Here is a 12,694-nt window from a genome sequence, read left to right as displayed (position 1 = left end):
TACAGACAGACAGACAGACATGCATATAGATACACACAGACGTACACACATACATTACAAGCAACAACAGTGGTAACCCTGCGGGAGAGAATATTTGCCACAGTCAGCCATTTCAGGTGATGTCATCCTCGGACTTCACACTGGGATTCCCAGTCCGGCTTCCATGGGACTCATCTTTCAGCTCCTTCACTGCCCTTGTGGCATCATCAGTCTGTAACAGTGACCACCCCCTGCCTGTCTATCTTTCCTAGGCTCAGCCAGGAAATTCTAGCCCCCTCCCCACCAGCAGAACAGGCAGCTTCCTCCACTTCTTCTGGTCAGGACTCTAAGGTCACAGAGAGAACAGCTAGCCATGAAGAGACTATGGGATTTCTTTGATGGTACACGGCCACGTCTTCCTAGCCCATCCTCTCTATACCACAGTGGCTTTTGACTTGGTGTTCTAAGAGTCTAGATCCCTGGGGTGCAGAGTAGAGCTTGTCTAAATGATTCTACCCATAGCGGTACTTAAAGAAGTCAGCACTGTAATGTTGGAGGTGATGTGAACTCTGAATATTTACTCTTCCGGCCGAACCTCCGCAGCTTTTATCCACCTCTCAGTGGCTCACCGCGCCCACACGCGTACTTTCTCTTCCCGTGTGTGTTGGTGTGCGGTTCCCCTTCAGTTTCCACTTGCCCCTGGTTGATGCTCAAAGGAACTATGGAGTGGCCACTCTCAAAATGGGGGTCCCAGGGACTTTATTTAACTAGAATTTATTAGCTGCGTTCTATGACCTGTTCTAAGTATTTTCACAGGCAGTATCTTTAACCTCACATTAACCTCATTCACTGTCACAACTTCATTCTGATTTTTCAGATGTATAAACTTGGGGGTTACTAGTGATGTGATCTGACCAAGGCCAGAAGACTTTCAGATGTCAGGGCCAGGCCTCCCAATTGTTGGTCTAATTCAAGCACAGCTGTCTCAGCAATTGGGCTCTTGCCTGAGCTATCACGGTGCCTTCTACGGCACGATCCAGCCATGGCAGGGGTTTCTAAAAAGGAGAGTAGTGTTCATGACGGTTGCTGATTCTTAATGGCTACTTTACCATACCACTTCCTTCTGTCTCACTGAGAACTCCTACCCCCTTTCCTGTCCTCTCCATCTACCTCTTCTGTCTCCCCCTCCTGAAATGATTGGCAGCAGATATCGGCGAAGAGGGTAAGCGGACATCTCTGGGGTTGGGTGGGGCAGGGAGTGTCTTAGGAATGGCTAGGAGCAGGGCCATTGGCTAGTTATGACCACACAGTAGCATAAATAAAAGAAGGCAAAAAGGTCTACTTTATAGCAATATAAAATTCCACCCAGAAAGAAGACTTAGAACTTGAGAGGCTAAAGTAGGAGGATAGCCCTGAATGTGAGGCCAGCCTGGGCTACAGAGCAAGACACTGTCTCAAACCAAACACACACACACACACACACACACACACACACACACACACACACACGCATACCCACATGCACACATGCAAGTACTCCCCCCTGAAATTCTAAATATATAAACCTTAATGCACCAAGTAATATATACAAGGAGAAACCTGCAGAAAAAAACATAATTAGATTAAAAAATAGACTTTTCAAAGGCAAGAAACACCTCAGATTTGACACACTAGTCAGGCAAAAATGCATTAAAGGCAAGCATTAAAAGGCGGGAAGCATTTCAAACCATCTAGCAGCAAGCTGAAGAATAAAACGTAGAATCATGCACCTTCAAAAGAGAATATGTATTCTTCTCACGGAAGTTATAAAAATTAACAACTTTTTGGCTACAAACAAAAGGTTAATAGATTCCAAACCATAAACACTTTCCTGATATATTCTGGACTATTTTACTGTAATAGTATAAAACAAGAAACAAAAAGTTGGTATATCTTTAAGAAACATTCTTTTGGGGTTAGGGTATAGCTTGGTAGTAAGTACTTAGGCATGATATGCAAAAACCTGGGTTCAATTCCCATGTTCCCTGCCTCCTCCTCCCACCCCCCCCCCACAGAGAGAGAGAGAGAGAGAGAGAGAGAGAGAGAGAGAGAGAGAATAAATAAACAACCCACAAAAGCTTGATAGGGGTGGGAGGGAGCTAACAGGGAGGAGGTGAGAGTAACCAATGCATTACATTCATACATGAAGTCATCAAAGAAACAAATTTAATTATTAAAACAGCTCTCTGATAAACTAAGTCATTAAAATAAGCATCATGGTTAATTTAGCTTATATTCTCAGCAGAGGCTAAATGTGAAATGTCAATAAAACACAGAGGTCATTGAGGACACTGGACAGCCAAGTGGGATCCATTAACATAATGTCAATAAACATGGCATCTAACAGAGTGACACTTGGGTATTCTGTGTCCAAACCACAGAGGCAGAGACTGGGGAGTCAGAATTTAACAACACTGACTTTAAAGGGAAAACATCACATAGGGTTTGGAAGTTTTAACTGACAAAACCCATCAATTGTCATGTGGCTGCCAAGCAAAGCTCACACAGATTTTCTGCTGCATGAACAGATAGATACCCAAGCCTTCTAGAGCAAGAGAGGCAATAGTCAGCGCTGCTCTGTACATAACACACTCAGGCACTGGAATTTGGGGTTCCAGTGGCCTGATTAAGTCTGTTCAAAGAGGCCTGGGGGCCCGAGGCTTACAAATGAGATTCTATGTAAAACAAGGCAAAAGGAAGAGAAAGGTGTGTACTGACCCAAGACATCCTCTTGAACTTGAAGCTGTTCTCAAATTCGTAGAGCTTTTATGTAGAGTGGCATGGCCATAGGAACACAGATTTCCATGACTCATAATATTTCAAAGAACACAGGACTGCTCAGAAAGATGGCCAGTCCCCAGTCACAGAAAGTGTAAACAGTGTAAATAACTTGGTATGAGTAGCAGCACGAGTTACCTTTTAAAGATTTGTTATTTTTACTTAATGGTATATGTGCACACACATTCACATTCACACAGATACCCTAGAATTGGATCCCCTGGAACTTGTGTTACAGGCTGTTGTGAACCGTATGGTATTAGGGCAATGCTCTTAACTGCTAGGTCATCTCTGTAACCCCATGGAAATGATTTTAATACCAATAAGAAGTGGAATTTTCCAATTCATTGGAATCTTCTATTCCTTTGCTATGGTCTGTTGGCATCTGAGTTTGATATCCAAAGTGTAAAGTGGGCTGTTGCAGGTGTTTGGCATTAACCTCTTGAGTCCAGGAGGTTAATATATTATTATATTATGGTTAATGGAAAGGTCTGAGTATTCACAACTTAACAGACTGTCTGAGCCCCCAGTGAAACCCACAAAGATCAGGACTACCTACAATCCCATGTAAAATGGTCAAACAAAGGCTCAAGGTATCCGAGGAGACCCAACAATTTGTCAGTCAGTGAGGATGGAAAGACAGGTGGATCCTCTCAGAGAACACTTCAAAGCCTGTGTTTGTATGTGCTATGTGCAGTAGCAGTGAGTTTGAAATCACAGTGACAGGGATATACAGAATCAGCAGACGCCACAGGTCACCTCTTTACTCTGCCTGCAGAATATGGCATGCCTGGCTGGGCTGCTGCTCGACGCATGTGCAGACTTTTCGGGGGGGGGGGGTGTCTCTGGCCATTTCAGCACTCACAGCTACTGTGGAGCTCCCAGAGATGCACACACTGTAGCTCTGCAGCCCCGGAGACGCCGCTGATGGACTCTACTGATGGGAGCTTTGAGCAGCTAAGCCTTTTCTTCATCTTCCGATGCTCTTCCAAACCCAACCCCTTCATCCATAAAAGGAAGCTCTTCCTCCTCTCCTTGTCCCATGATTCCTGATCCTGATTACAAGAATAAATGATTCCACGTGTTTATAAGGGCATTGTGGTCCTGGATGCTGTTTGCATTCACTTTCTCCTTGGTCCATCCTGGCAGTGCTAGAAAGAATGTTAGGGCAGGGGCCACTTGAAATGGAGGACTCCGGAGCACCTGCTCAAGGACATACTGAGGAGACAAGCAGGCTTAGGAGCACCTTCATGTTCCCATTCCCTGGGACTTGCTGTGTTCTGACCTAGGAGGGTCATGCTGTCATCAGGCATGCAGAAATCTGCCAGGAGACTTAAGTCCTCAGAGTGGTCTGAATGGATCCAGCATCACTGGTGCCCCTTAAGGTCCCAGGACTTCTTTGCAATAGAGCCAGCTTTTGCAAAGGAGAGCTAACATTGGGTACTATGCAAAGGAGGGCTAGCCCTGGGTACTATGCAAAGGAGGGCTAGCCCTGGGTACTAATTGGAGACTGTCTGCTTTCACTTCATTTATCTCATAATGGTTGTAAAATGAGTTAATTCACGACAAGCAAACTGTCATGTGAGCATGGAAAAACATCAAGAATATTAAGTTAATCAAGTAAAACTTAGAGCAAAATTAATATAACACATTTAACAGTATTATAGAATTAATGCCCGGCATGGCCATTAGGCATAGATGGTAAACAGCTTATATGAATGACTCTAATTAGAATTGCTTTAGCAGAGCCAAATCAATTTTTAAGTTGCTCTCGTCCCACTTTATTGGTTCTCTGGTATTTATATAGTTGCATTTTGCTGCCTGAAGTTTTCTTGATGCCATTCGCCATCCAGCGTCTGGGCTGTTTCAGGCGCGGAAAGATGATTCAGGACCCAAGAGAAAACACCTTGGTTCTTTTGAACTGTGTCTACTCCTGACTCTGAACTTCCCCTATTTCACAACATGGTCTTTTTCTTCCTACTTTCCCTCCATGATTTTCTTTCTGTTGTGATGAGTTAGCTGAGAGAAAAAGTAACACGCTCTTACACCTGTCATTTCCAAGAAAAGGTGCCCGGAGGAAACCTGACATTCCTAGGATGCTGAGCAGATTCATAGACAGCCCTGGACTGTGAAATTGGGAGTGACTGGCATCTCCTGTCAAACGTGCCCTGAAACCACTGTGCAATTGCTTCAAGTTTCTGGCTCTCCGGGGAGAGCTATGACCTGGAATTCAGGTCTGAGATGATGGCCCTGACCATGTCTCTCATTCCAGTTCTTTGGTCTGGGTCCAACATGTAGTTTCTGAAGAGCTGGAAGGACCCCAGTCAAAATGACTCGTCCTTGTCGCTTGATATGTACACGTGGTGTAGCCCTCTCCCCCCAGAAGAGGCAAGGGCAGTGATTGGGCCATGGCAAAGCCGGGGGCAGTACAAGAAGCCTGGGCCCAGATCAGAGTCCCACGTGGACGTGGGTAAAGTGATGGGAGGCTTTAAATTTTGTTCAGATGTCTCCTCAGTAACTTCTTAGAGATGGCAGTGAGGGCTGCTTCCTCCTGCTTCATGGGTGTGCCCACCCATGAAGGTCAGAGTGCGTTTGCCATCTTGGAGTTTAGAGTGCCAAGTGATAATTTGTGTGTGTGTGTGTGTGTGTGTGTGTGTACATTATATATTAAAATGGTTCTCAAGAGCCACACCACAAAGCTTATGAAAAGGTGGTTACCATGGGCTCTGTTGGTGAAGTGCTTGCCTTGAAAATACCAGGACCTACCTGAGTTCCATCCTTAGGACCCACACTTTAAAAAAGTCAAGCACAGTGGCATGTGCTTATCCCACTACTCATACCCTGTGGGCTCCTAGAGTGGGGAGAGGATGCTGAGAGTCAGAGCAAGAACAGGTCATCTTAGTGTCCGCATTAGCCATTAACCAGAGCCACCTGTCTCCTGCTGTGCATCTGCGACCCTTTACCTGGGATAGCACAAGGCCCTGTCCTTTGCAGCAGGCCACTGTTATCATGAAATCTTTGTGAATGGCATGGATTTAAGCTCAAAGGGTCCTCTGCTGGTACAGTGTCAGGATTGACATAGAGAAGCAGAGTCTGCATCCAAACTGGAAATAGGATCCACCAAGACACTGAGCGGCAAGGAATCCCTACAGGGTCTGGCTTCAGACTGTCTACCTGAGGAGGCATCCGAGGGATAGTGCAGGAGGCCCGGGCTCAGCGCTGGAGTAAAGCAGAGTCCAGGAAGAGACCTGGGGCAGCTCCACTGGGGGGTGCATGGGTGGTCCTGCAGTGGTCTAGAAGACAGGAGAGGGTCCAAGTTACCATTTAGCAGCTGGCCTCTGTGAGCTGCAGCCTTGTCTGGTTAGTCAGCCCTGAAGGACTAATCCTGAAGCCTGGGCCGGCATGAGGTCGGCAGTCCCTCAACCACCCACAGCCCCAGGGACTCATCTCCAGGAACTATGGCTGTAGGGTAAGTGGATCTTGGGGAGGACCCTGTCAGCTTCTCCTTTTGTCACCTCTAGGAAAATTGCGGCTTATGACGAAGAAATACAGCATCTCTATGAGGAGATGGAACAGCAGATCAAAAGCGAAAGGGAGCAGTTCCTCCTAAAGGTGAGCGTGGCACTCCTGGCCTGGCCCTGGGGCTGCTTGGCCCTCTGAACACCTTTCCCCGTTAAGATCCCAGCGCACTCCTGTGACTGTCTTCTTCTGCCGTAATGTTCAAGCCAGTTATCACCTTCAAGCAAAATATACAGTGTGCTTACTTAGTTTTATTCCACATTGTCTGCTCCTACTACCGTGTAAGTTCATTTGCTCACTAATCCAGCCTCAGTTTCTAGAGCATGCCCGGACTATAAGAGATGCCCCATAGGTATTTGCTCAACCAATGTGTGAGTAAGGAGGTGAGTGCATGGGGGCAGATGAGCTGACAGAAAAGAAGGGAGAAAAGGAGGGAGGGAGCCAGGGATGGATGGTTAGAGAGGGATGGATGGATGAAGAAAGATAAATGGATGGATTGTTGGTGCGTGGATAGGAGAGGAGACAAAAGGGAGAGCAAGCAGGAAATGAGGAAGGAAGGAAGGAAGGAAGGAAGGAAGGAAGGAAGGAAGGAAGGAAGGAAGGGGTGATAGATGGATTACAGAACATACTTTTGCAGCTAAAGCAACCTGGACATTAGGTGTCACTCAGTAGAGTCCTGTATCTATATAGCAGGCCCAATAAAACACACCAGCCCATTATATTCCCCAAGCCGCAGCCCCAAAGGACACAGTCATTAGAGACCAGGCTGCCCACCCTTTCTTCTTAGACAACTAGAAAATACAATCACCAAGAAAAAACAAGATCACCATCCTCAGCACCGGGAGAGAAAACGTGACACTTGCACCCCATGTTCCTGGTGTGCCCCATACTTTGTGTACCCCTGTTCCTAGTGTACCCTGTTTCTGGTATATCCCTGTTCCCAGTGTGCCCTGGTTCTGTGCAGCCTTGTTCCTGGCATACCCCTGCTCTTAGGGCACCCTGGTTCCTAGAGTACCCCCATTCCTGATGCACCCTGTTCCTTATGAACCCCTGGTTCTCAATGTGTTCCTATTCCCAGAGCTTCCTATTCCTAGTGCACCCCATGTTCCTGGCATACCCCTGTCCCTAGTGTACCCCTGTTCTGGCGCACCCCCTTCCTGGTGCACTCCCGTTACTACACCTTTCCAGCCTTTGCTGTTATATTTGGAGGTGAAGACTGGTAAGGCCCACTCCTCTACCAAGCCGAAGCTAAGCAAGATCTGTTTGGTGCATCCTATTTGAAAACCCAAAACAGAAACCCAGGAAACTCTGTTCTCCCTCCTGCAACTGTCTCCCTCTCTCCATGAGTTCTCAGCAAAAGGCTGTGGTCCTGGCTGACAGCCTCGGCTGCCTCTTAGCGCTAAGCCCAGGCTATTGTCTCAGGCTCTTCACTTGATCCAGATTTCAATTTTCCACTGCTTTGGATTATCCACACCACTGCCCCACTTATAATCACAGATGCCATTCACACTGCAGGAAAATCAGAATGCCTTCCAGAAATATCTGGCCAGAGCCCATGGAGTTTTGCCAATATTACCAGACCACTCCTATTGTCCTTCGGTGCTTTAAGCCCTTCTGAGTGTTCCAGCGTTCGGGGAAACTGGATGTGTATGTGGTAAACAGAATCCACACACGTCTGTCATTAGACCTAAAATAGCTTCCAACAACAGCAGCCCCCCCCCACTCCCACTTCTGCAATAGGAAAGCCACCCCCTTCATCCCTGTGACAGGCTGCACAGAGGAGGCAAGCTCTGAGGACATTTTGTCCCCTCTGCCCAGGTCATGGATTTAGCTAAGATATGCTTCCAGAAACAAAGGGTGGGCTCGGCATGGGGGCTGGGAGCAAGCAGAGGTTGCAGCAAAGAAATGAAGAACAAGTTAGCATCATTTCAGATGATTTGGCTCTGTTCCCTTCCTGCCTCTCCTTTCTCAGTTCTAAAGGTCAGGTCCAGAGAGCTCAGTGCTTACACTTGAACTTTTGCCATGGACATGAAAGCTCCAAGGATGGCTTTGGCAGTGCCATTAAACATTTAGATGCAGACTTTCACTGGTCCTGGAGTTAGGAAAAGGATGCTGTCATCTGTGACATCGTATAAAAGTCCAGAGCCTCTGACCAGACTTTGGATGCTGGCTACACCCACATTAGTATATTTGACCATGAGAAAAATACCCACTCCAGACTGGGAGAAGCCCATCAATGATGGGCAATATCGTACTCCAAGTACCCTGTGGGAATGGGTGCATCAGCATGGGATTCAGAAATCAATTAGTGTTCCAGCATATTTCATGAGGTGCTTGCTCTGAGTAAGTGGCTGAGTAAACCAAGTTGGTTCCTTGCAGGTTCCTTGCAGCTTATTTTCTTCCAACAAAGGTTACGGCAGAGACTGAGTGGACCCCATGGGGGCCATTGCACATGGTTCAGATGAGAATGGGCACAGGCCCTCCTGTATCTCCTCTGCTCATTGATCTGTTTGGACGTGAGCAGAGGAGCTGGTAACATCACCAGAAGAGGCACGAGTCTTTGAGCAAAGGTGGTCAAAGGCTTGTGAGCTAGGAGCAACTGTTTTCTGCCAGATGTGGTAGCCAGGACCCCTGTAGTCATCCAACGTAGCACCTCATAGCTGGCCCCTCTCAAAGACATCTCTCTGCCATGGGCCTTCAGTAACTCCTGGTGTGTGTGTGTGTGTGTGTGTGTGTGTGTGTGTGTGTGTGTGTGTTTTCAGTTTATTCAATAGCTTGCCCCTACCTTGCCATAGGTGGACATAGGTGGGGCGGTGCTGGAAGCAAAGGGCTATTGGCTTCTATTCTGCTGAAATCCAGAAACACGAAGCAAGTAAGATGAACAGTGCAGGGACTCAAACCCAAGTTTTCTGATTCAAAGCCTCGAAGCCTTCTACTGACCTGGCTTTTCTGGGTATGCTTTGCCTCTGAAACCCCATCATCCCATCTGGGACAGGACAGCCAGACAACATGGTATCTGTCGTCCCTTCAGGACTTAGTCACTCTGTGTGGAGAAGCCCAGTCTGAGGTGTGAGGTCAAGTGGGTGTTGAATGCAGGACAGAGTCATCGGGAGGAACACAGCCCAGGGGCCCAGGGGCCCAGGGACCCTGAGTCATGGAGGATGAGCAGTGAGTACTCTCATCCTCCAGGAGGCAGGAGTAATGCCCATGGGGAGGGGGCACTTGCATAAATCTCTCTGGATAGCATGCACAGGCTCTTCCGGGTATGAGGGTATGAATTCTCTGACTCATTTCAGCCTTCTCTAAGTTTTAAATGCATTGTGCCTAGAGCTAGTGTGGTTTAAGGAGCCAGAGAGTGTTCAGGGTGAACTAGAATCTCCAGGTTGGAGGTCATCTTCGATATTTATAGATGGAAGGTTGGCCAATGAATCAGACTGGGCCTCCTCTTCTCCCTGTCCCATTCCACCAATGGCTGTCCTTAGGTCATTGTGTTGGGTGGGAAAGCATGGTAAGGCACTGCCACAGGATGTGGCCACATGCACTTTGTCTACGTTATCTCTGAGCACTAGCTTGGTCTCATGGGTCCTCAGTGGTGGGGTAAGTGTGTCACTGAAGCCTGGGGTTTCAGGACGATTCGTGGCCGGTCCACTTGGCCCAGATGATGGAGTTCAAGTGGATACCTCCGTGGATACCTCCATGGCTGTAAGCCAGGTGTGCTGGGTGTAGGACCCACTGTCTTCTCTTCTGTCTCGGCAGGACACGGAGAGGTTCCAGGCCCGCAGTCGGGAGCTGGAAAAGAAACTGAGCGCCAAGGAGCAGGAGCTGGAGCGTCTCCTCCAGAAGCAGAGCAGGGTAGGTTACTGCGCAGACTCAGTGGCCCCTCAGCTGGGCCAACTCACCTTTGCCTCTGCTCCGCCCCCTCCGTCATCCCCCCCCCCCCCCGCCCCGCATAGATTTTAAACTTGCCCTGAGAAGACCGTGTGTTTGCATGTGTCTTCCTTTTTTTTTTTTTTTTTAAAGATTTTATTTATTTGTTATGTGTACAACATTCTGCTTCCATGTATATCTGCACACCAGAAAAGGGCACCATGGTTGTGAGACACCATGTGGTTGCTGGGAATTGAACTCAGGACCTCTGGAAGAGCAGTCAGTGCTCTTAACCTCTGAGCCATCTCTCCAGCCCCGCATGTGTCTTCCTTTAAAGTCCCCACAAGGTGGATATGTTAATATATGCGTGTAGTCGCACAGTTGGGGAGGCTGGGGCGGGACGTTTGTGAGTTCCAGGACAGCCTTGCGGGCATAGTTTCAAAGCACAGCCTGGGCTTTGGAGTGAGATCCTGTATCAAAATGCTAAAACTACTTTAAGCATTTTAAAATTTAAATTTAAGACCAAGTCACAGATGACCCTAGATGAAGCCACAATTGTGTGTTTAACCTAGAAAAGTCCCCATGAGTCAAGGTAATTGTGGATGCTAAACCTTGAATTTGGATCAGGCAACCTGCAAAAGACAGGAGGGACCTGAGGGAGTAAGAGACACTTCGTGAGACGCTGGTACTTCAGGAGGAGTACAGACATAGCTGTCCATCTTCCGCAAAGTTTCCGACAATCCCAGCCGGAAACAGCTCTTCAAAGAACTGCCCACGTGCCTGGACAGAGTCCATGACCTCCTCTGGGACACAGCTAGATGCAAACACAGGTCACTCCCCTCTCAATGCTTGAACAAACAGACTGAGTGTCACACTCTGCAAGGTGGCAGCTGTGCCTAGAGCTGAGGACACCTGGATCATGGTACCAGGTTGCCAGGCCAATGTCTTGCTCAGCAGTCTCCTCAGGAAAGCAAGAAGTCACCGGGGTGGGGAGGGGGGTGGGGTCAGGGTACCACTGGCCTCCAGTCTCAGTTTGCTTGGTCATGGAAGAAATCCAGCCCTGGATAGACAGAGACACTGGCTTTCCTAGGATCAGAGAAGACTATTTTTAGCACCATGCTAACATAAGCTTGAAGATTCCCCTGCTGAGGCTGGGACTGCTGCCCCTGCTGATCGCTAAGCTTTAGGTCTAGGCCTCTTTCTTCTTTGTAGCAAGAGGCTGCAAACCCTGGGAGCTGCCTGCTGCCTTTCCAAATTCCATCCACAGTCATACCTGGCCTCACTCCTTCTTCTTGTCCTCTCCGTTATGTATTAAATTCATAGCAATTAAGTTTATCCCTCAAATGAATGATTGCCACTCCATTTAATTACTGCACGCTTGCCTGATAACACGGGAGCCTCATGAGAGGCTTACGACATTCCTTGCTGCTGCTCTTCTCCCCTCACTGGCCACATTCATGAAACTAAATTTATTACGATCTATTTGCCTTGGTGTGTTGCTTTATCTGGAGAGGGTTGGAAGCCCCACAAAGCCTACTCACCAGCCGAGAAAAGCTGAAGTTATCAACATGCACATTTTTAAATCGCTTTAGGGATGCAAGAACAAGCATGGGGTCTGTTTCACCTGGTTTGGTTAGTTTTTTTTTTTCTTTCAGAATCTCCAAAGTCTGTGGGACTCAGGCAAAAGCTGTCTCTTGGATTAAAAGAACTGGGCTCCCGTAGCTGAGAGGAGAAAGGAAATGGATAAATTTTCTACCTGTGCTCATGTCAGGGAAAGTGGCTTTATGATGAGTGGCCACTTAACTGTTCTCTGTCCCCATCAGGGACCATTGGCTTAGAGGACAAAAGGGACTTAGATGAGGTCGTCTCCTGCCCATGTTGCCTTTGGAGGGGAGACACAGGTCATCTGTGGAATCTTCATTGCTAGCAATCCTATAGAATGAGCCACCCCTGGTCTATCTAGCAGTCCCATGTGGAAACTGGAAGGACAGAATGTGCTATGAAAGTCACCCCGCCTGCAGAAATGTCTGCATGGGTGTGGTGGAGCAGAACAATGCTGACTTGGGCTTGAGGGCAGTGTGGAGCTGAGCCAGCAATGGCCCTGTTCACCCTTCCTTTCTGTCCCCTCTTTGTAGCTGGAAGGCCAGTGCACAGCTCTGCACAATGACAAACATGAAACCAAGGCTGAGAACACCAAGCTGAGACTCACTAACCAGGAACTGGCCCGAGAGCTGGAGCGCACCTCCCAAGAACTCCAGGAGGCCCAGCAGCAGCTGGAGAGCCTGCAGAGAGAGGCCTGTGAGCTGCAGCAGGAGAAGGAGCTGTGAGTCCAGTCCTAGTCACTGTGAGCTGCTCTGCTCTGTGCTGGGGACCAGGATCTTTCTTCCTAAAGACCTGTTTCCTGGCCTGTGTGTGAGGTGGAGAGTTACGATTCTTATTCTGAGATTCCTTTCTCTGCCTCCTCTTTTCTCCTTTCTTTCTTCAACAGAAACTCACTGTGTAGCCCAGATTG

The 12,694-nt window shown here is 48.0% G+C and overlaps 1 protein-coding gene across 1 annotated transcript in view; it reads left to right on the top strand.

Moving 5' to 3' along the window:
- The window catches only part of Cracr2a (calcium release activated channel regulator 2A), a 115,660-nt gene that overhangs the window by 60,374 nt on the left and 42,592 nt on the right, over nucleotides 1–12,694 (top strand). Inside the window, exons 6-8 of the mRNA XM_027428357.2 lie at nucleotides 6,318–6,408; nucleotides 10,072–10,167; nucleotides 12,318–12,505. Of these exons, the coding sequence (XP_027284158.1) occupies nucleotides 6,318–6,408; nucleotides 10,072–10,167; nucleotides 12,318–12,505 (375 nt within the window). The remainder of the gene's footprint in view (nucleotides 1–6,317; nucleotides 6,409–10,071; nucleotides 10,168–12,317; nucleotides 12,506–12,694) is intronic.

Source organism: Cricetulus griseus, chromosome 8 (assembly GCF_003668045.3).
Source record: "Cricetulus griseus strain 17A/GY chromosome 8, alternate assembly CriGri-PICRH-1.0, whole genome shotgun sequence".
NCBI classification, from domain to species: domain Eukaryota; kingdom Metazoa; phylum Chordata; class Mammalia; order Rodentia; family Cricetidae; genus Cricetulus; species Cricetulus griseus.
Note: the sequence above shows the minus strand (reverse complement) of the source record. Positions and strands in the feature narration are given on the sequence as shown.